Here is a 23,786-nt window from a genome sequence, read left to right on the forward strand (position 1 = left end):
CCCTACTGTAAATGACAGTACTGCTTCACAGACCACTTGAGCTGCAAAGGAAACCCACGCCTCGATGGTCAGATGGGATTAAGAAGAGGTTCCTACACAAACCAGTAGGGAAAAATATCACACTATGTTTGCTTGCTCAAAGTACAACCTAGGAGGCACCTTTTCACAGTGTAATGAGACTTAACTCAGTGCCTCATACATACTCAGAGTAAATAAGAGTCCTATTAAAAATCCAAGTGTGCAGCTTTTGCAGGGCTGGGTTTGCTTTCAGTGTGCTGCTCTCTTCCAAAGCTGTTGAGCAAGACTTGTGTGTTTAACATTTCTAACCAGCCAAAATTGCTCTTTATATTTGATCAGGAATAATTTTTTTTTTTTACCTTTGAACCTGTTGCAATGTAGGTTCAAAGGTTACCTGGGTGCAGTGTTGCCTGTTTATTAAAGCCACACGCTGATGATTTGAGGCTTAGTCCTGCCACAGGAGCTGAGGAAGCACCAACCCTTGAACACCTACTTGAAGTTGTAAAGCAGCAAAGGAAGAAAGCTGTACCAGCCCCTCCACTCTCCTCCAGCCCCAAAGGAAGGTAAGCCAATCTCTCCTGATCAGACCCTGTGCTTCCCAAGTACTAGGCTTCCTGCTCCCACAGAGAAGTACTGCAAGTGAGATAATAGCCTTAATTTGCTGCCAAGCCTGGATCCAATGCACTCTTCTCATCATTATACTGTTAAAGGCAACAGCTGTGTAATTGTCTGGATGTTATTAAAGAAACAAATCTGGACTCAGGGGTGTGATACAGAGAAATCACAGCCTGAGTGAGAGCAACCACCTGAACACTCCCTGTTGCTAAAGACTAGCTGGAAGTGGAAACCGGACTGCCATCCAGGCTGAAGCCATTATCAGTTTGCTAGTTACGTCTATTTAAAGATACAGTATACAGAGTACCAGTGCCAGGCTTCCAGACTCACATTTAAAACCAAGTTCCAGAAGTGGAAGAATCATTAGCTTTTGAAATCTTGTCAGTAAAAAATTGTAACATGTTTGATCATTTATACACAGAAGCTTATTGGCAGTATTTACTACAATAGGACCTTAATCCCTAACTAAGAACACAGAAGCAAGCTATAACGTTTTTGATGTTTTAAAAGCAAAGACATGTATGGCACATCAGACTTCTGCCATAGCCTTGCTACCACTGCTTAAAGTGGGGCTGTAGAGATGGAACATTCTTCAAGCTCTTGCTTTTGTACAGAGCTGCTGCTGTAACAAAGGAATGGATATTGGAGACAAAGATAATCCAGAAATCAATATGCAAGTAAGAGAACTGGCAAAAAGTGTTCTGCTCTTCCACATTTTGTCCTTACTATCTTCTCTGAGGAATCTCGTGCTCTGAGAAGATTATATCTCTATGCAGGTTACTCTGCTTTACAAAAGCCAGAAGGCTGCCCTTGAAAAGTGCATCAGAGCAATAAACAGTGATTATTTTCATGGCATTAAGAAAACAAACTGGAGTTCAAAAACCCTGCAAACAAAGTGAGCTCTTACTTCCCACAGACTCACAAAATTAAGATGCATGAAATGACAACAGAGAAAACTGTACACTGAGCTAATGCTTCCCCTTCATTTACAGCCTCTGCTATTTGCTCTACCTAGATGGGCTATTTTGGCATCTTCAGATGGCAAAAGCTCGTGTTGTGCCATGACCTAAAGGTTTATTATAAAAGCTCAGGTTATCCACCCTCTAAGCAAACCTTTTGTGACAGAGACAACAGAAAGGAAACAACTTGAACTTTCTATACACATATCCTACCTGCTGCTCATCTTAATTTGCTAATGAGTATGAAAGATGCACATGTACAAAAAGTAGCAAAGGCTGTTATTCATGACTGTGCTTTATTTTTTTTTGGCAGAGAATTACTAGCAACAAGTGGATTTGTGCTTCCTAAAAATATGCAGTTTATTCAGATCATTTAAGTCAGTATCAAAAACCAAAAGCTTTGAAATCTGCATGTCACTTCTTACTCATACTGAGGAAAGAACATCAGCTACATTCTAATCTATAAGCATTAAACAGAACCAATCATTAAGGAAATCTATGCTCCCCAAGGCTTTTCCATGTACATCCCCCAATCCAATTTATGTTGGAGCTGTGAGACCCACTGAGTCCAGGCAATGCAATGTAACCTTACCAGCTCAGGTGCCTCCACATCACACACTGGGCTTCTGGCAGGCCTGGCAGGATGATGCTGTGGGCATAGGCTCTCATACCTGCAGCCAACGTCAATCCATTTAAAATACACAGCATTGCTAACCATCAGAGACAGGGTAAATTCACTGCTTTTTCTCTTCCTCCTGGAAAAATAACAGTCTGAGGTCAGATACCTAAAGGGGGAAAACACTCAGACAGGCACTAAAAGAAGGTAACAATGGGGCTGGCTGGGCTGGGAGCCTGTCCTTTCCCTTCTCTGCAAAAGACACTGACTTGCTCTAAGCATAAGTGCACCCAGACTATCACTGTTACTGCTGAGGCTCACAGCTTCACTTAAATCCCATAGGTACAGGTCTGGGTAGGCAAAGCCAAAGGCATTGGAGTTACATGCAGAGCAAGCTATTTCTTTTTGATCTTCATGTAAAGCTTACAGCAAAATCAGTGAACTAAGCCTCAGCTTCCCTACAAGTATATCTGCCTTGCTAAAGAACACCACAATTACAGTGTAAATTAGCTTTACCTGAATAGTATAAAGTTTACAGCAGCCATAAAAACATAATTGGAATTAGTAAAGGCTATGTGCTTTAACAAGCCAAGGTCCAGGACAGGCTGTATTCTGGATGCAAGTACATGCTATGTACAGCTATAGTTAGTCTAGCTGAGCAGATAATTCTAAACTCATGTTGTCTCCAAAATGGGGGTGTGCAGATACTCAATTCACACACAAGACAGAGGTATTTTCTTTAATTGTGTGAATGTGTGTACACAAGTGCCTGTCCCAAGGCAGCACACCATGGTCCCAAAACTATGATTATTTATACACACAATTTGTACATGTTCAATATGTTAATACATATGCATTAATTGGACAAAACTTCTTTGCCTAGCATATAAATGAGCACACATGCCCACTTTGCCTTCTTTTGAGTCTGGGGTGTAGCTGGAGTTGGTGGTCACTATCTTCTCCTGAGAGAATTACCCTTTACCTAGTTTTTTCATCATTTGGCAGGCATAGGTAGTTTGTCACAGTCTCTTGACTTTTCTTCCCATTAATCCTACCTAGGTTTCTGCTTTTGACATAGTGGATTGTTTCAAGCTTAATCATTGTTTCTATCATGTTCTTAACAAAATTGGCCTTGTTCTTTGAACGTTTCAACATCAATGCAGTACAGAAAAACTTTCATATGGACAAACTATTAAGTGGGAAAACAAATCCAAGATCTGAAGTCAAGGCACTAAAAAAGAGAGATAAGTGAAGCTACTGTCTTCCTACTCCTGCAAACCTGCTGCAAAATTCCAGTTACATTAGACAAGCATTAGAGAGGAAAATGGAGACTGCAGAAGCTATAAACGTTAAGCAGAGAAATGCAACTGTAAAAGCAGAAAGAAAACCCCTGTCATAGAAGGAAACAGAAGTGAAGTTTAAAATGTGATTCACTGTTACTTTGTGCAAATAACTGCACATACATTAAGTCTATACCACAGCAGAAAGAACTGGGTAGTTCTGGGGGATTAAAAAAACCCCCAAATAACAAAAAACCCCCCACCTAAACCAAAAAACCTCAAATCAGCAGCCGAACTGGAGATTCAGCCCACCAGCAAATATATTACAGTAGTAGGAAAAATACTTTACTCAAAGCATTTTGTCAGTATTGCAGGCTATAAAGCTCTGCTGAGCATAATGTACACACACCTGTAGAGAGAAAACTATTGTTGGGAGGGCAGCTTTATACCCAGAGAAAATAATACCAAATAGTCTATAAGCAATACATGATAATTTCAAAAGGTTTCTATTTTTCACCTAGCTCTTCACATACATGTAACCGTCAAGCTCTACTGAATCAACAGAAGACCTCTAAACAACTCAACAACTTCTTCTGTGTTTCTTTTCCTAACCAATTAATCTCCTCTACGCAAGTTCCTCCCATTTACAGGCTCCTCTCCCAGCATGCTTTTCTGCTTGCTGATTTATTTAAACCGAGGAGAGGGAAGTAGCTGTAGTTTTTAACATGAGGGTTATCTAGCTGGTCTGGGTTTCCTACTGTGTTTGTAAGGCTTCCTTTTACTTAAGGAAAAGAGGTTGGCTCTCCACCCCATCTTCAAAATGGTAGGAGTATCTTTTTTTGTGTAGTTTTCTGAAATATTTTCTGTCAAAGTAATGAAGTTCTACTTTTATTTGTTTTATTGCTAATGGGCTTGCTTGTTACTCACATGGGTTTCACTATAACCTATGTGCAAGCACAGTGATTAGCTGCTGGGTTTAAGATAATGAGGTTTTCAGGAGCTTGCTAGGAAATCTCTGGTAGTATGCTATCAGTTAAATGTTAACCTTAGGCTGAGGTAAATTCAGATACATGTTTGCTCTTTGCTCCTCATAATACAACTGGTGTAATAATATGCAGTGATAAAAGTTATTAGCACGTTGATGTTCTTGGTGCTACCTTTTATCTGTGTGGCTATGTAAGGGGCTTAATGATATTTTAGCTCTCTTAGGAGGTCTGTGTGAATTTTCAAGTTGAGCTTTAGTTCTAGCTCTTTAAAGCATGCTTGTTGTGTGTCTAGAGATGATTTCCTATTAATATAATGCTGATGCATGCACGTTTTGCAAGAATGTCATCATGTATTATCTAATAAGGTAAATAGTAAAAGATCCATCATACTGCCTATTTTTGAACTTTTTCAGTACTTCAAAGGGCTAGTTGAACATGTTCTGTATTTATTAGTTGGTAGTTTTCAAGGAGAAAATCTGATATATAAAAATCTGAAAGCTTGGCTTGATAATTGATCTGACAAAACTACTTTTCATACTAAGCAGTCATGGTGTTACTGCCATCCCGATGGAGGGACAGTAATATCAGACATAATAGAATTCTTAATAAAGAATTACTTTTCTATTTAAGTATACTGAAAGCCTGAGTCCAGTAGCTTTCATGAGCAAGGCCCAGAAATAGGCTGTAACGTGTATGCTGAAACTACAGAGCTCTATACTTCCTGAAAGTAAGTTACTGAGGCCCTGTTCTTTCCCACCCTCCAGCAGAGTGCTCCTCAGCCAAGATCAAAGGGTACTTGAACTGTTTGCCTCAGACTTTCATAAGAGGCACTCTGAAAGCAAAGTCTGACTAAAGCATATCTTAGGCTTAACGCTTAAGTTACTGTGGATTTTGCTTTCTGCCTTTTTTACATGGCTCTGTTTAGTAGTCACTACTGAGCTTTTGCACTTTAGCTTCTCTCAGGATGCTAAAAGTTAGATGTTCATAAACCCTGCAGAATACAAGACTTCTCCTTGGTGCAGCTGGAGGAAGATGGCATATAATGCTTCCAAGGAGTAAGAACTGGTACAGTGGCTCACATCAGCTGGACACCAGGCAAGAGCTGCACTGTGTAAGCAAATGTAGAGTGAGCTATTGGTGGTTAACCAACTAATTAGTAACCCTAGTGTAGTTGGCTGTACTCTACTCTTCCTGCTTGGAATGAGTCAATGTTACTTCACTGATGCTGATCAAGTTCTCATGATCACCTCAAAGACATCTGCAAACTGTTTCTTGGGTGAACTTGAGACAAGGAATTTTAGGAAACATTCTCCCAGGCAGTGCATCACTGTTGCTTCTGAAGTTGTGCAAGTGTCAAGAGGTTGCTTTGCCGTCTGTAAGGAACTACTGAGATGGAGATGACACCGATTCCTTTCTTCATACTTGTGTGTTTGGAGGCATGAAGCTCTGCCACTTTCCAGTGGAGAGAATCTCCTAAGTTGGAGGAATTGTGAGTAAGTGTTTCACTCCTTCCAGCCAGTGATGGAATTGCTGTAGGGGTTGCAGGGGGTGGCAGTACAGTAGAAATGAGAACATGTACTCCTGAACTCATAGCTGTAAATGGTATCTCTTCTGATAAAAACTAAGCCTTTGCACTTTAGAGCTTAGTGCATCTTATCCCTGACCATTGATAGGGCAGACAACATAGGCACACTTAAACTATCCAGCATCTTATTGCACAAGAGGTCTAACAGGTGGTTTGAGACATGCATAGGGTATTTGGATTTGTGGCTTAAGCTACGATTGTAGTTGCTCCGTAGGACAGATATAGGATAGAACCATTCTCGTCCCATGGGCTGAAAACTCTGTCAAGTACTGACTCTTATCCTCTCTGCTGGCTCTTCTGCTTTGAAGGCAGCAGGATTAAGTGGCTTTTGAAGACCACCAGTAGTGACTTGGATTTGATGAGTAGTTACAGTAGGCATGGGAAACAAGTGTCCTAATGCTGGGAATTGAGAGAAATTTATTTTCAGTATCTTGCCACAGCTTAAATAAGAGAACCTTTGTACTTTAACAGGAATGATTAAAAGCCCATCTGAGGAAACGTGAATGGAAAGTAAGAGCAAAACACCGTCACTAAATATTAATGAGGTAGAGGAATTGAAAAAAGTCTATTAGGTACCAAAAGCATTTTTTGTGTACTGCAAACAAGATATAGGTATTTGTGCTTTTTGCTTTTTTGGATGACACACTAACTCCTGCAGCTTTAAAGGATGTTAGGTTTTGGCTCTCACATGTATAGTCTCACACAGTGCTGTAAGCTGGCTAATGAAGACAGTTGCTATGAAAAAACAAAACCAATAAACCAGAAACAAATGAGCACAGGATACTTCCCAGGCTTTAGAGAGAAACTCATCAATAGGTCTTTCTTTAACTTAAAGATCTGTTTGGCTTAACTGAAAATCATTCTTGAGTAGCTATAGTCAAGACAGTTAGGTTATATGGGGATTAGACTACTGTCTGGTTCCTCTGTCTATGTATGAGACCTGTGGAGTCAATTCAGAATCTGAAGGCAAAAGCTTTGCCACATTTAATAATCTTCATGCTTTCCTCAACTTGATTAGTTGTGTTCTCTAGATCTGGAGTTCTCTGCTCCAAGTATCATTATCTAATGTTCAGTCTTCCTAGACGTTTTGGCACAAACTGCCTTGCCCATGAGTCAGTGAGGAGATGAGAATACCCTGACAGAAAGTTTTCCAGTGACTTACCTACTGCTACCTGGGGCATTTGGGGTTAGTGAGTTCTCTGATCCTTATCACAAAAGGGTCATAGGTGTCCTTTGTTAATTTTCTGTCAAGTAAGCCTATGTAACAGACAGTAGCTATTTGTGAAAATTGCACTGCTCTTATTAGGCAGTGTTAACGCTAAGTAGTGTTAAGTTGTAGCAGAGTACTTGTTGCTATAGTCATGATCCTCAGTTCTGTTTATTACCTCTACCATGATACTGTAAAAAAAAAAATGATCCTTCCTGGTTTCTGTGATTGTAATTTAGCAATACCTTTACTATTTTAGTAATACTCTCTCCTATTGAACAGCTATCACATTGAAGAGTTTTCTTGCTTTCACTACTCACATCATTGAACTGTAGGCATTTTTTTTTTCAGTTATACTTAATTTGAGAAATTATATATTGGTTTTCCTCAGGCAGATTTTTACTCTTGAATAGAAACAATTGACATCTGTTCCTTGTCGGACTTCATCAGGCTTCAGTTTCTCGTGGAGGTGGATGCAACATGGATTAAGATTTATGGGGACAGGTGACTTGAGATCTCTTAAGAGGCTTAAAGCATTGTATAAACACGCTTCATTATTGTACCAGGAGTCTTTGGGGGCAAGCTGCTGAAATGATTTGTCCTATTGCTTAACAAACTATTTAAGTAACCATGGTTCATTGGTAGTGAGTGCTTCTAACTCACGTCTATTAAACCTGTTTGTTTCAGGTTCAGCTCTGGCTCCGCTGATTCAGCACAATGATCTGGATACTTCAAGTCTTATTTTCACCGCTCCCAACACCAGCATTGATTAGTCTTATTTTATTTGGAGCCTGTGTCTTCCTGTGGGTGATAAGCAGGCCAAAACCTGTTGTACCTCCTGTTGATTTGAACAAGCAGTCAATAGGAGTTGAGGTAATACTTAGTCTGCTTGTGGACATGGACTATTTGGCATTAATCCGAACAGTGATTTGTTCTGACTCTGGGTATCAGTGGAAACTCTCCTGTCTGATATACACAGTCATTTCTCCCAGATGTACAACTCAACAGCATGGTGGGGAGAAGGGAAGCCTTAGCTCTTGCAACAGGGTTAGGTGGGCTTTTTACCAGATGGCCTTGTTTGTAACTGATTTTTTTTTCTATTTTAAATGCTTTGCACTAGCTTTGAGGCTGGTGGTAGACTTCATGTAACTAGGCAAGTGGTAGCACTCAGTCTGGGTCAAGGTCTCTCTAATAACCTGTAACTGAATTTTAATCTAAGCCATCTAGAAAATTCCTCTGCATATGACTGATGACAGAGTAGATCAAAATCAGGAAGGAAAATGAGACTTCCCTAACAAAGCAATGTTATTGAAATGTTTCAAAAGGGATTGCTGGGAGAATGGCTAAGGAACAAATGACATTGCATCTGTTCTGTAATGTTTCATAACTATGCTCTGTTCCTAGGGAGGAGCCAGAAGAGGTGCAATCTTGTCAGATAATAACCTACTTTCTTACTACTTTGAAGATGGTAAAACCCTGTATGAAATTTTCCAGAGAGGGCTGCATGCTTCTGGTAAGCTTTACATGTGCTAGTTACTACTTGCCTACCACAAGTAAATAAAATTATTCCAAGCTCTTTTGCCTTGACACTTATCTGTGGGAATAATTCAAGATCCTAAAACCTTTTCTAGCCTTCTGTGGGGTAGAGTGACAAGTGACATTTTTTTTTCCCCCCCACTGATGTAGAAGTAGACTTAGTTGGCAGACTGGGCAGGAGCAAGCATCTCTGAAATCTATCACCTTAACCTGCTGAAGAGTCAGCATCAGAGGGAATTGGGGGGAACACTTCTGTTTTGTCTTCTGATGTGGGTTTTAGTGTAAGATTACTGCACACATGACATCAGGGGTCCCACACGTGGAAATATGTGATAGCTTAAAAGCTATTTCAATTTCATGTGGGCTGTGTCAGCAGACCTTGGAAGTATTGCTTGTAAGAATAAAGCCAGCAGTCTTACAATCTTAGTTTGGGCAGAGACCTGGACACTGTGCACTTCCATGCTCCAAGCAGCTGGATGTCTGACTGAAAATATTTCCCACTTGAAGTGTTGCATTGAAGTGCTATGCAACTTCAGTATCGAGCTTTACAATTCCTTTTCCAAATTCTTCCATTAGGAAATGGCAACTGTTTAGGCTACAGAAAACCCAACCAACCTTATCAGTGGCTGACATATAAACAGGTGAGCATTGTATGTGACAGACAACTTAATGTGAAATACTGTCTTGTAACACTAACGTAGGGGGGCAACTATCTTACAGGTTTTGGACAGAGCTCAATACCTGGGGTCAGGGCTTCTGCAAAAAGGATGCAAGCCATCACCAGACCAGTTTATTGGCATTTTTGCTCAGAATAGGCCAGAGGTAAGCAACAAGTGGAATATTCTTTCTCAGAATATTGTGACACCTTGGGGAGAGAGGAGGGTCTGTATTTAAATAGCTTGAGGTTAGATGAGGAACAATCACAACTGGCTTTTCCCTTCCCAGTTCCCTTATTACTGACTGAGCACATACCATGCCAGGTATGTAATACAATGATCTTGAACCCTCACTACTCTAAGAATCCTATGGATATACTCTTTCCACAATCCCCTACTTATGTGTGTGTGGCTAGTCAAGATGGGTGAAATCTGTAGGTAAATCTGTCTTGTCAGCTGCTAGTTATCCTTAGCTGTACTGTTTTCTCTTCAGTGGATCATTTCAGAGTATGCCTGCTACACTTACTCAATGGTTGCTGTTCCACTCTATGACACTCTGGGGCCAGAAGCCATTGTATATATTGTTAACAAAGGTAAATATTGACTTCCACTACTTCATAATGATTTCTCTAAGAAACTTTGTTTTGTGAAGGCTGAAGTTCAAGGGAATTTGATGCAAAAATCGGAGTAGCTTTAACATTACTGCTAGATGCTGTGGACCATTCTGCAATCAGAGTGCTTAACTATTTGCTATTTGAGGTTTTGCAATCTTGAGCTCCCACATTGCCAAACAATCAGACAATGCAGACAGGTTTGCATGCAAATTAAGACTAGATTTGTGTCTCTGATTTAAAGTTGTAGGATGTAAAGAGTGGAGGAGGGAGGGGTAAAGAAATGCCTAAATCTTTTTAAACTATCTGGTTAGGGCCTGTTCTACAGAAACAACAACTAGTATGCTGTCATGGAAGAAACTGGTGAGGGAGCTTGAATAAATATTCAAACTTTCTTCTCTCATTATTAAGGGAGAGATGGGGGGGAAATACCCACTGTTGTCACAACAATCTGGTATCCAACTGATAAACAGGATTTGCCAAGCAAAATCACTTCAACGGTCATGCTGGTGAACCTTGGAAACGGGTTGTCTTGGGAATACACAGCTATGTCTTACTGGGCTAATGGGGAACTGGCATGTTTAGTCAAATCCAGTTCTGCTGCTGACTTAATGGGAAATGCTTTTGTAATTGATAAAACCAGCCTGCCACATGCATGGAAGCTGAGGTCTTAACTCAAGAATTGTATCTCCCTCTTTCAAACGCATCTAAATTTCTTTAAATTTAAAGAAAATGACTAAACCTAAGCAATCAGTGAGAACAATTCTGAGCTCTTACAGCAATATCAAAAGTTTAAATGCTTATCTTCATGATGACTGAAGATATTTGGCTTCTGTTCCTTGGCATTTGCCCAATCAGCTGACCATGGTAGGAGGAACATTCTTAGCACTGTAAGTCAGACATTGAATCCATACACACAAATGCAAATAGCTTTAGAAGAAACCACTTCCATGTTCTAAATATTTGTGCTACTGAGCTGTCACTCACTAGTCTCACGTCTTGTAAATAGACCTCTAAAATGTAATTTTTTTTCTATAGCTGACATAAGCATAGTGATCTGTGACAGGCCTGAGAAGGCACAGGTCTTGCTTGAGAATTGTGAACAAGAAAAGACACCATGTATGAAGACTATCATTCTTATGGACCTCTTTGATAAAGAGCTCAAGGACAGAGGAGCTAAAGTGGGAATTGAAATTCTAGCACTTCAGGAGGTTGAGGTAGGTGACTAAAGGATTCTGCTTGATCTTGCAGAGGAATACCTTGCCAGCTAGACACCTGGACCTTCTCTAGCAACAATGACACTTTAATGTAAGCATTATCCAGTTGTCACACCTGTACCTGAGATCTTGATGAGCTGTCATTTTGAAACATTTGGCCAAATGGACTTGGCAGAGTTCAAACCATCAACTACAGTTGTGTCCTTGCATTCTGGATAGGCAGTATGCATTAAACTGAAGACTTCCTGAGCTTAGTTTGTGGTGCAGTTTAAACAAGATTTATCAGGCTTCTAAACTGATAGTTGTATCTAATTGAAACTAAGTGCAAATTCCTAGCTGCTCTGATATTCCAATACTAGGCTTAATTTTCCAGATATGATGCATAAATGTAAAGTATGAGTCATGGCCCATATCAAGTAAAATGAAATATCTCCACTCAGGATTTGCAAATTCTTTAAGCAGTTCTGATCACACTCAAATTCATTCTTGCCACAGCCTCAGGAGTCAGTTTTTTTCCAAGTTGTATGTTTAAATTCAGGAAGACCAATATCTCTAAATGAGACAGTATCAAAAGGAAAATAAAAATAAGTGTTGATTTGAGATGCAATTACTTATTCAGGTAGAGTTGTGGCACGACTTTCTGTTGCAATTGTTAAGATGTGTTTTTCTCTAACACAGGAGCTGGGAAGAAACAACATCAGAGAGCCAGTTGTAAGTATCTCTCTGGAACAGTTATAAACTTGTAAAACTAGTCTCTGAAAAGATCTCTTGCCATGCTCCTAGTAGAGAAGGCTGGCAGGAGTTTTTTTTTTTTTTGTACCTTGTTTTGCTATTTCCAAACAATTCCTGGTTCATCCTATTTCAGGAAGTGTATGTAAATACTGATAAGCAACATAATCCTTACTCTGACCTGTTTTTCCTTCTAGCCTCCGAAACCTGAAGATCTTTGTGTTGTGTGTTTTACCAGTGGAACCACAGGTAAGAGAACATATAGTGATGTTTTCCCACTAAAACAAACTCCCTGCTGAAAAAAAATCCTTTCCAGCACAAAAAAAGAGAAAAAGTTAACAATATAGAACTAAAACAGTAAATTAGAACAGTGTCAGGCCACTACTTAGTTTTACTTGGGTCATTGTCACTCAAAGTCAAGTGCACTAAGACAAAGCTTCTTAGAACTGGAGGGAAGAATAGCCAAAATCATGTTGCCTTACCATATGAAAAAAAAGAGAGTCTTAATGTTAAAAAGATTGGCTGTTTAACTTGTGCCTGTATTTTGATCCATAGTGGCTAGATAAATATCTTGTTTCAGCAGACTCTGCTGTAATATTCCTTTATATAATATTCATAGCTGAAAGCCCTCAAGATGAGGTGTATTTGTGATGTCTTAAGGCAGTGTGTGCTATGACTGAGCCAAGAGAGTCCAAACTGAGCCAGACAAGACATGGGAAACAGACAGCAGAAGCAGGCAGTCACAGCTGACTTTGCTTGATCTCTCCAAAGGTAACCCTAAAGGAGCCATGCTGACACATCAAAATGTTGTTGCAAATGCTGCTGCCTTCCTTATAAGCACAGAGGTAAGCTACTGCTAATAGTGATATCTAGGCTATGTCAGTCAGTCATGAAACTAGCTTAAATGTGAGCATTTTCTGCAAACCAGCCACCTCATGCTTTCCTAAGTGCACATATTTCAATGGGACAATAGTATAGGAAGAAACTTGGCTGAACCTTGAACAAGAACATCTACAGAGATATTTTTCTAGAATGAGTCAGTCCTAAATGCCAAGAGTACTAAACTACTCTATTTCAAGTCTTGCCAAAACATATAACTAATCATGATCTAGTATGGCTGAACTACAGCTGCAAATTTTGAAGATGTGATGGATGAGCCCAAGTTGCTTCAGTCATTTGAAGTGTCTATTTCAAATTACTCAACTTGATACCAATATTATTCACTTTCTAGTTACTCTTAACTCAAGCAGGCATAGGGAGTGCCAACCAACTTCTACCTCTTTTCCTTCTAGAACACATTTGAATTTACAAGTTCAGATATCACTATGTCCTATCTTCCCTTGGCTCACATGTTTGAGAGAGTTGTACAGGTATGTACAGATACATGCATTTGAGCTTCTATAAATCAAATTGTAGTAAAAGGTATGATAGCCTTCTGTATTTCCCCAAAACCTATTCACACTAGAACTTGCCTACCACTGGGCACTGGAAATTATGCTGTTTACATAGACAAATAATTATGGCTAATGAATCCTTGACTGAGCTTTGTCTGGTCAACTTTTAGACTGTGGTCTACAGCTGTGGAGCAAAAGTAGGCTTCTTCCAGGGAGACATCAAGTTGCTAACAGATGACATGAAAACTTTGAAGCCAACGCTATTTCCAGTTGTACCAAGACTGCTCAATCGAATATATGACAAGGTATGTGAGCAATTGTAGCTAAATTATCTTCATGTTTGGGTGTCTAAGCAAGCATACAATATTAAATTAATATTGAATGCACCATAACATCACCATGAGTTAATTACTCCTTAACAGGAGGAATTCTTTAAAAGCATTTCTGAGGAGATGGAAAAAGTCCTGGAGTGTAGGAAAGGTGTATCCAGTCATGACTGGGCTAATTCTGTGGCTAGTCAGAGACAATAAGCTTGTTTGCTTTTGGAATGCAAATGAGGCAAGCGCAAAGCTACAGAGGATCCCTGTCCCTCAAAGATATGGCTGTAGTATGCCAGCAGCAACGAAACACAAATTAGTTTTGGCTCTTGGTTCATCTCCTAGATCATAGTGATGAAAACAGACCCTAGAACATCAAAGTAAGCTATGGTCCCTCCTAACAAAGCAAGGACTGGAGATACAGATGTGAGTTAAACCTTGAGAGTCACCAATACTTTTCCTTGTAGATAAAAAGTGGTGCAACGAGCCCGGTGAAATGTTTCCTGTTAAACTTTGCTGTGATGATGAAGACAGCTGAAATAAAACAGGGCATAATTCGAAATGACAGCATCTGGGATAAGCTAATCTTCAAAAAAGTTCAGGTAAGATATTTTAAGTGTAAGCAAGCTGAGCCATGTAGCATTGGAGGATCTGATGGCTTCTATTTCACTTGTAGGCAACCATGGGTGGAAAAGTACGTGTAATGGTAACAGGTGCAGCCCCTATATCTCCATCTGTCCTGACGTTTCTTAGAGCAGCATTAGGCTGTCAGGTAAGCTGAGTTTTTTCTTAAAGATCTGTTTGATTTATGCCAAAACAAATGACCAATGATACAGCTGTGGCCTAGCCCAGCATGATTCCAGGGGGATTGCTGTCAGTCTTCAGTATTTGCAGGCTATTTGATCTGAGTTAACTGCAATGGGAACAAAATTCTGCAGGGTTGGCTTCAAATGATACTACCAAAAAACTATCCTGTAGGCTCTAGAAAGAGGAAGAGAGCAGCAGAAATAGGAACACTGAGCACACTCAAAGTCAAGTAGCTCCTTCTGAGCTTTGTGGCTTATCCTGACAGTCAATGAGCTCCCAATGTAGTACATTTGAAACCACAGTTTAGAGAATGGTGATGAAAGAAAGGTTTGGATAGGTGAACTTGAAGAACATCTGGTTACACCAATAAGACCAAGAAGTCTTAAAGACTAAGATTGTCTTGGCTTCTTTCCTAAGAAGATTTGAGCATGACCATAGCTGAAACTGAGCTCTATCGCACCAAGAACTTTGTGATCAAAGAATATTCAACCTTTCTCACACAGATCTTTGAAGCTTATGGCCAGACTGAATGTTCAGCTGGGTGTACTTTCTCAATGCCTGGAGACTGGACAACAGGTATGGCAGCTGAGACTTATATACTCCCTCTTAGCTGTCAACAGAAAGTGGCCCTCAAGCTTAGGTGCTCTACTGCTTTTAATTCAGTCCTGGGTACTTAACCTCAGAGTGATTCTTAGTAGCAACAGTCACCTGTATGCTTAAAAGGTACTGAAATTCTTGACTCAAGCAAGTGAGGATCTTTTGTGTGAAGTGACATGGGTCAGCTCAGACCCTGTCCCAGTGTATAGGAAAGAAGTATTTGTACAGAGCTGAACAAACTGGACAAGGATTTCTCAAATGGCTTAAAGAAAACAGCTTTAGCTCCCAAATAACTTGTTTTATTCAGGAATTATGACTAAAATATCAGACACGATACTTGACTATTTTCCTGAAGTACTGACTGATTTTGAAGATTTAGCAAGGATGTTTTTAATATTGGGTATTCTATGTTCAACTCACCATCTCTGGGAACCCACTAACTGTAGATCAGAAGGAAGATGAAATGCAAATAAATACCAGAGTGTATGAAGGAATTCTGTGGATTGGTGTGGTGATTACACCAAAAAATGGCTCTAAGCGTTGAGAATTAGTGCCTACGTACCATTTCCAGACAGTTAATACAGGATATTAGTTTAACTTCCTTGAACATTTGGTGTCATACTCCTTTAAACAGTACTGCTTCTTGCTAAAGCAGTGAACAAACTGCTATTAAGTACCTGCTACCACTGAAGCCTTTTATATGTAGGAGGCACCTGTGTTCTCCCATCGCACTTCAAGACCTAGTCTTTCTAGCTTTAGATCAAATAGAGTCAATTACTAGCAGAATCCTCAAAATATAACTGTTCTTGTTTGGTTGTTTTTTTTCTCCTCTTAGGCCATGTTGGAGCCCCTCTGGCTTGTAACATCATAAAACTAGATGATGTGGAAGAAATGAACTACTTCTCCTCTAACAACGAAGGCGAGGTGGGTACCATCTTCTGTGTGCGTCAGGAAATACTGAAACATCTGAATCGTTAAGACTTGGTGACTGACAATGTTCTGTGCTTGCATTAATGTAGGTCTGCATTAAAGGACCAAATGTGTTCAAGGGTTATCTGAAAGACCCTGAGAAGACAGCAGAGGCACTTGATAAAGATGGCTGGCTCCACACTGGAGACATAGGGAAATGGTTGCCAGTGAGTAATTGCTTTATTCAAACGATCCCTTGGATGTGAATTCCTGGCTAGCTTACAGTAATCGGAGAAGCTGGAGAAGTGAATTCTAGAATAAAAGCCTTACATGCTATTATTTTGTTATAATTCACTAAGTAATCCTAGGCAAAGCTCCAAAGACCAATTAGGTTGCAAGACCTCCTAGGTCAGCAGTTGAGACTATGTCACTTCCACAGCAAAGAACAACAAGGTGTCTTGGTTTCTGTCGAAGGAGAAGGAGCTGTCTAATTGTGTCCTGAGCTAACTCGAGAAATTAGACAAAGTGCCCCTTCTCTCTAGAGATCAAAGACCAGTTCTAGATTACTTTGTGACTTTCACATAACAAAACCAAACCTATCATCTACTTCTTACGGAAGTAGAAGACAGATTTATAGATGACAGACTTGAAAGTAATGGCCTGCACTTTTAAATTCCAGAATGGAACGTTGAAGATCATTGATAGGAAGAAGAATATATTTAAACTTGCACAAGGAGAATACATTGCTCCAGAGAAGATAGAAAATGTCTATATCAGAAGTGCTCCTGTAGCCCAGGTTTTTGTACATGGGGAAAGCCTGAGGGTAAGTGACATTAGGACTGAGCATCCTGTAAGATTTCTCCCATAGTGAGTTCTAGAAGATTGGGGACAAGAGTTCTTGAATAAGATCTGTTCTCAAGAATGCCATGTTTATAGGAACATCCTTTCAGACCTATAGCCTTCCAAATTGACACCAAAGAATGAGAGATCATGGCATCAAGTTGCAAGCTTGTATGAGATTAGTGTGTCAGGTCAGCTCTGTATAGTTCAGAATCATAGAATCATTTAGGTTGGAAGGAACCTTTAAAGGTTATCTAGTCCAACCCCTCTGCAATCAGCAGGGACATCTTCAACTAGATTGCTCAAAACCCCATCCAACTTGATCCTGAATGTTTCCAGGGGTGGGGCACCTACCATCTCTCTGGGCAACCTGTTCCTGTGTTTTACAAACCCTCGTTGTAGAAAATTTTTCTTCTATGTTGTCTAAATCTCCCCTCTTTTTGTTTCCTCTTGCCCTATTACTGCAGGCCCCCGTAAAACGTTTGTCTCCATCTTTCTTCCCTCCTTTAAGTACTGAAAGGCTAGAAGGTCTTCCCAGAGCCACTTTTTCTCCAGGCTGAACAGCCTCAACTCTCTCAGCCTATTATCATGAAAGGGATGTTTCTTTACCTCTTTGTCACAGAGGTGTCACCTATGTCATCTACTAGCAGACTCCAGTCTTCAGTCTGCAAATCGGCCAAAAGCAATTGCTGGAGCATTCAGCACACATAATGATCTGCATTAGTACTTCAGTTACTGCTGTCAGAACTCAAATAAGGGACTCAAATCCCTGTAGGTACCTTCCAAATTTTGGAAATAGATGGGGATGTAGATGTGGCTTGTTTTAGAGACACTGTCTACAATCAAGTTCACATGGACAATCAGAGTAATTTCAGACACCTTATCTTGGTTTCAGCATGACTACTTCCACTTGTTTTCAGTCTTGTCTAGTAGGTATAGTGGTTCCTGATCCTGAGACGCTTCCAGAATTTGCAGCAAAACTGGGAATAAAGGGTTCCTATGAAGATGTCTGCAAAAATCCAGTGAGTGGCTTTGTGTTTTTAGCGGGTTAGACAGAATTTAGTTCTGAAGTCCAGTCTTGCATTGTTTAGACTTCATTCTGCTCACCATTTTTTTTTTTTCTTTTTGGTAAATTAAACTGGCTTAATATTGAGTGAGTCATGCAAACAAAGTAAAATCTGCAAGTCTTATAACATTTCAAGGACTATCACTGCTTCTTTTCCAATGAGAAGATAGATGTGACCTTGTAGTGGCCTTAGTATGAGAAATCTTGAAATAGGTACATACATTCTTGGCAACTTCAGTTTTCACTGACTAAGCAATAGGCATGGTCTTGAGCTGCAATTACAAAATGGCAGCTTTACCCACTCTGTTCCTCCTATTTCTTCTAGGCAGTGAAGAAAGCTATTTTAGAAGATATGGTTGGGCTGGGGAAACAAGCTGGCCTTAAATCCTTTGAACAAGTAAGTATTTCCAAATTCTACTTGTAACAAACACCTGTGTTGCTAATGCAGTGGCTGAGAAGCCTTCATTCCTGTTTTGATGGTGATAGGATGGGACCCAAGATAGCTGTCCTAGGCAACTGAATGAAGTAGGCAGTGAAACACTGGCTATCTGCCTGTCTCTTGAAGGAGGAGAGAAGTGGGCAACAGTAGCAATTGCCATGAAGTGGTTCACCCTAGCCTGCAGGAGCTGTACTGGAGTTGCAGCTTATCCTTGATGTGTCAGAAAGGAGTTTAACTTGCATCAGAAACCAGTTCAGTTCCTGGAGCTTCTGAGACTGAGTCCTTGCACTGAACTCAAGGAAGCTGGGAAGAACTGTTGTTTGTCCTTGTAAGTAATCGTGACACATGCTAAACTATTTTTTCCTTATAGGTCAAAGACCTGTATATCCACACAGAGATGTTCACTGTAGAAAATGGACTCTTGACACCAACGCTGAAGGCAAAACGAGCAGAGCTTGCTAAATTCTTCCAGATGCAGATTGAGGCCCTCTATTCCAATATGCAAGACTAAGTGACCAGTTTAGATTAAACTGCTGGGAGTATCCAAACAAATCTGTGACACTACATGACCTATGAACAACACGGGCATGAGTGGAGGGGAGCAAGGAAAACTTAAATGTATTGTTTCTGGAATCCTGGGAAAAATACTTTCAGAAGAAGATGGCTATAGTATAACTGACAACTGGCAGTGTTCACATCTTGCAGGACTATGCATCAGCTGTCTAGGCAAAGCCAGAACTTTCATCTTCCTTGGACTGGGACTGAAGTGCAAAAACCACTCAAGAGCCTCAGCCTTAAAGGCAGCTGTACGCACTTGTCATCATCAAAAGCAAACAATGTTTTCCTGCTTGAACTATGAACTCCATTGTGACCTTTTGTGGATTAATCTACAATCAGACTGAACTCTTTGATGCAGTTACATGTATTTTGGAGGGGAGATAATTAAAAAACTTAAGTGCAGGAAAACAGCACTTCAGTTTCCACTCAGGATGCTATAACCTGCCTCAGCACAAGCTGCCATAATAGGAATTGGAGTTTAATACCTGTTCAGGAAGTACAGAAGTGAATTTCTAGTTCCCAGCCTTGCACTAAACAGTATAGGTTGCTTGTGATGAAAATGAGTAGTCTGATGTTAACTGGTTTACAAAGTACATGTGTCTGAAGCAAACATAGGTTATACTCTAGTATGGGAGGCCCTGATCAGTTTTCACACATGTTCTCAAATGCAATCAATGGCAGTTAAACCCTCTACACTTACAAATCTGAGCCTGGTAAGTGGAAAACTTTAGCTGTCATTCCTAAAGATGCAATAAATTGTAACTGCACAATCAAACTGAAGCCTATGAGTCACTTGTTTCTCTGCTGCACTCTGTCAGCTGCAGGTTTCCTGCTGCCTGGGTATGAATAGCTGCAGCTAGAACACAACTGCTGCAGAAAAGCTAACTTGCTTCCTACGCTGCCTCTGCTTAGCCCCAGCTCAAGCCATGAGGTGTAAGACAGTTCCAAACCAAATGTTGCTCCTCTACTCAACTTTTCTTGTAGCAAGGCAATATGGGCTAAAGTCTTCAGCATAAACTCATTCTTCCAGCTCTGCCTAACACATGAAGTAAGACTTCAGGTATCATTTTTTTCTAGGGCTAAAGCTGCTTCTTTACAAAACTATTTTGTCAGGATGTATATGGATTCTATCTTTAGAAACATCATCAATTGGTGTATTCTGTTTCTTCTGACAGTTCTTCCCTGCATACTACTCCGCTGTCCAAAAGATGATACTGTGCTAACACAATGTAATATGGGGGGAGAATATGTGTAGGTTTCCTATGCCTATTCTCCTTGCCTGTACCAGAGCCTTGGAGCTGGTGGCTGTTTCCCTGTTTAATGCTCTTGGTCAGATATCCCAAAAGGAAAACAAGCAGCAGATTTGTTGGACAGGAAAGACGTACTCCTTGCTGTGACACAGCTCTAGCTTTGACTAGTAAAAGCAACTGACCCATTGCTATTACTAGTTTAGGCAATTAAACTTCTTCTTACCATGGCAAACTGCAGTGCTTTAGATTTTCCTGTCTCCGGCATCTGCTAGTAGCTGTTACAAATAGGGAACCAAATGAGTAATGGCACTGTCTGAATAATACAGCAACTTCAGTATAAAATGGTCTTGGGTACCGCTTCTCCTGCATGAATGGTTTCCAATATAGGTCTGAAGTGTAATCAGGAATACTTTGGGCATGCTGGCATTGAAATAGCGCAAAAATTATTTCAGGCTACTGTTTGAGCACTAAAGAAAGCTACAGCAGCCTTGAAGCAGTGTTACACCCAGTGAACAAAGATTTGTGGTAAGGATGGGTATAGGTATAACAAAGTTAAATTCTCTGCTACTTTTTCCTTGGGCTACAGATATTGGTGCTAAAATAACATCCAGTCTTCTCTACTTGCTTTAAAAAGCTCTCCTCTAGTTGCTGTCCATTATGAATTGATCCATTTGGGCTGCAGTATAGATGTGTGTATATGCTGAATAAAGAGATACCATGACTAATAAAAAATAATTCACATAAGGCAGATATTTGATTTGAATGTTGACAATAGATTCCTTTTACTTAACAAATTGGAAACAACTCATATGTACTGCATCAAGAATTAGACTGCCTGACTTTTAGCTCTCCAAATCACAAAAGAATACCAAAATACAATTTTTAAGTGTAATTTCCTTCCATCGCTATGAAACAACAGCTCTAACTGGAACTTGGTAATTAGTAGTTAGTGTCTTCTGTTCCTGATCCAGACAGGAAGCATTCAGAGGGAGCTACTGAATCAAAATGTATAATTTGGCTTTAATAAGGTTCTTATTTCAATGAACACTCTCAAGACACCTCTAGAATAACTCCCTAATACCAGAGCTAGGCAACTCAATTGTATAAATGAGAGAACATGCAAATCACTGGCTTCTTAGCATGGAAAGTTCTCTTCTCCTGGTTACTTCCTTGCATTTGAAACAGTAACTAGAGGGCAGACATTTAAACTGTAGCAAGAGCATGTATTTGCTCAGTTCTCAAGAGACCTGGATTAAAATCAGAACCTTCTTAGTTAATAGTAGCGAGGAGGAGCGAACTCTTTCATCATTCCCTTTACTGTTGGTAATCACCACAAAGGTACCAGGCACAAGAATACCAGTGCTAGTCTTTTGCACAGCCTCTTGTATACTGTAATCTAGTGCCTTCCATGTTAAGGACGGAGACACCTGGCACAGGCAGTGGCTTCACTGCAAAGAAGAGTCTCTTCAGATTGGAGACCAAAGCAAGGATAGATAAGTAAAAAGGCAAATGTTCATCGATGTGGTGGTTGAACAAGCTGCCCGAGATGTCCATTTACCATAGCCAGTATTGTTTGCTTTTATGACAGATTCTGTTTCTGGTTTGGTGCAGAACCTGCCTCAATTAAAGTAGGTAGCTATTTTTTATTATCCTATTTCATTGTTTTCCTTTAAATAGGACACCAGGGTTCCACTTCAGTATGCACTTATCCTTACTTTCCATCATACTACAGCCTGAGCTAGGCTGGTGTGCTGTTACAAGTCTAGACTTGCTGTTAGATGACTGAAAGGATGCAAAGCTCAAAACTGCAAATAAAAAGAGCAATTCTGCCTTTTATATCCGCTCCTTGGAAGCAGATCTGGAAGGAGCCTTTTATATCTGCTCCTGTGGAAGATAATGGTCTTCCACAAGCAAAAAAGCAGGGAGAATGAAGAAGAAAAAAACATAGAATGGGATGGTAAAAAGGAAGGAAAAGAAAACCTACTAACATTAAGAGGCAAGAGTTCCTTAGAGGTGCTTTGTCTTTACACTTCATGCTCTGACAGTTTCAGCAATGGAAAAACAGCTTGCATGTTGTTGCCTGCAGAACCTCTAACACCTTTAGGAGGCATGAATTTTGGTTTGGCTGGTTGGTTGTAGGCAAGCACTGCAGGCTGAAGGTACTTTAATTGTAAACAGAAACATGGGTTACCCATGCCAAAAAAGAGAAGAGGTAGGAGACTTCATTTTACCCTCAAGAAGACGAAAACAAAAAATCCCCCACAGATAGTTAATTTCAGATTCTAACTGTACTTCTGAAGCAGAGCCTCAGGGCATGCTGTAGTTCAGTATACATCTTGGTCTGCAAAATTCGGCTCAGATGAAAGATGAAATAGATTTGAAGATGCTCCTCCATGACTAAAAGATATCCAGTCCTCTATAAACAGATCACAGCTCATGATCTGTGGTCATTAGCGCTAATAATCTGTTCCTATTACACAGCTAACTGGTGCCTGCTAATATAGATAGCAGGTATTTAATCATTTCAAAGTCAAGAACAAGAGGTCATTAGCTGCTAGCTTCTTCAGCTGGAAGACAAGCTCGTTTACATAATCTCTGGTTCTAGACTCCAGACACTGAACAGATACCTGTGCATTTGAGACTAAGAGTATTACAGTGTGGAGATTTTCATATTAATTTTTTCCTATATTCCAAAACAGCTACATCCTGCTGAGTTACGGCCTTTCAGCTCTTGCTAGCAGAAAAACTAGGAGTATGATACACTCCTACATCTCTAGTGAAACTCGCTTCTAGGAGTGCTTTGATTTCAAGAGGGGCAAAAGCACCTGTTTGCAAACTAATCAAACTGAACACTAGCTCTTCCTTGCCACAGCTCAGAGACAACCTGGGATCATGTCTCACAATCAGCACTAATGCACAGCAAAGTGGAAGTAATAAAAAACTGGCTTTGTAATGGAGATACAGTCTGAGTAAGACCATACAGGAATAAGGTTGGCTTGTCTGTATGTAGTACAGACACTTAATATTGTTTAAGAAACAGTTATCTGCCTGAGACAACTCATGCAGGTGGAGGTAAGCTGGATGGCAATTTAAAGCAGTAATTTCTAAAATCCTCTCAACATACAATTAAACTATGAGAAAACAAATCCACCTGCTGCATTTAGGATACATTTAGAAAGGCTTCAGCTGGTACAGGTTACTCCATTTTAAGGGATTCCTTCTAGTAATCCATGCTAGGTGCTAAACAGAAATGTTTCAGGAAAGGTGTTTATCAGTAGCAACTAGGCTCACCAAAATTTTCACTCTTGGCACTACTGCTTCCTTTCACTCTGAGGTGAGGATTTCACAGGGAACAGAGACAGCTGGCTCTAATTTTTTGCCATTAAAAGCACAGAATATTCTTATAGCAAGTGCTGGCCTTTCTGATCTCAAAAGACAACTTACGACAGTGAAATATTTACTTCCCAGTCAGTTCATATTCGCATGCCTATAAAGTTCTTGGAGGTCTAAGAACAATTAAATTCACAAGTGAATATGAATGTATCATTTATTTGAGGTGGACAATTCACATCATAAAAAGTCACAGGTAACAAA

The 23,786-nt window shown here is 40.0% G+C and overlaps 1 protein-coding gene across 3 annotated transcripts; it reads left to right on the plus strand.

Moving 5' to 3' along the window:
- Positions 1-480: 480 nt before the first annotated feature.
- On the plus strand, positions 481-19,717 carry ACSL5 (acyl-CoA synthetase long chain family member 5). Of its 3 annotated transcripts, none has more exons than XM_062001274.1 (21): positions 481-581; positions 7,954-8,139; positions 8,671-8,779; positions 9,379-9,443; positions 9,523-9,624; positions 9,952-10,051; positions 11,108-11,286; positions 11,965-11,997; positions 12,213-12,264; positions 12,787-12,860; positions 13,308-13,385; positions 13,580-13,714; positions 14,194-14,328; positions 14,403-14,498; positions 15,037-15,109; positions 15,966-16,054; positions 16,150-16,266; positions 16,719-16,862; positions 17,800-17,901; positions 18,271-18,342; positions 18,755-19,717. In XM_062001274.1, the coding sequence occupies exons 2-21, from the start codon at positions 7,984-7,986 to the stop codon at positions 18,893-18,895; spliced, it is 2,052 nt and encodes a 683-aa protein (XP_061857258.1). In that variant the 5' UTR covers positions 481-581; positions 7,954-7,983; the 3' UTR covers positions 18,896-19,717. The 3 variants fall into 3 exon arrangements, with proteins under 3 accessions (XP_061857258.1, XP_010206881.1, XP_061857259.1); XM_010208579.2 differs by lacking the exon at positions 481-581 and adding an exon at positions 4,222-4,311; XM_062001275.1 differs by lacking the exon at positions 481-581 and adding an exon at positions 5,876-5,963.
- Positions 19,718-23,786: the final 4,069 nt, after the last annotated feature.

Source organism: Colius striatus, chromosome 8 (genome assembly GCF_028858725.1).
Source record: "Colius striatus isolate bColStr4 chromosome 8, bColStr4.1.hap1, whole genome shotgun sequence".
NCBI classification, from domain to species: domain Eukaryota; kingdom Metazoa; phylum Chordata; class Aves; order Coliiformes; family Coliidae; genus Colius; species Colius striatus.

Excerpts from the sequence above, each read along its gene's own strand:
- ACSL5 (XM_062001274.1), top strand. The coding sequence starts at position 7,984 with ATGATCTGGATACTTCAAGTCTTATTTTCACCGCTCCCAACACCAGCA. Across the intron at positions 12,265-12,786 it reads TTTTACCAGTGGAACCACAG|GTAACCCTAAAGGAGCCATG; the intron begins GTAAGAGAACAT and ends ATCTCTCCAAAG. Across the intron at positions 15,110-15,965 it reads GCCTGGAGACTGGACAACAG|GCCATGTTGGAGCCCCTCTG; the intron begins GTATGGCAGCTG and ends TTCTCCTCTTAG.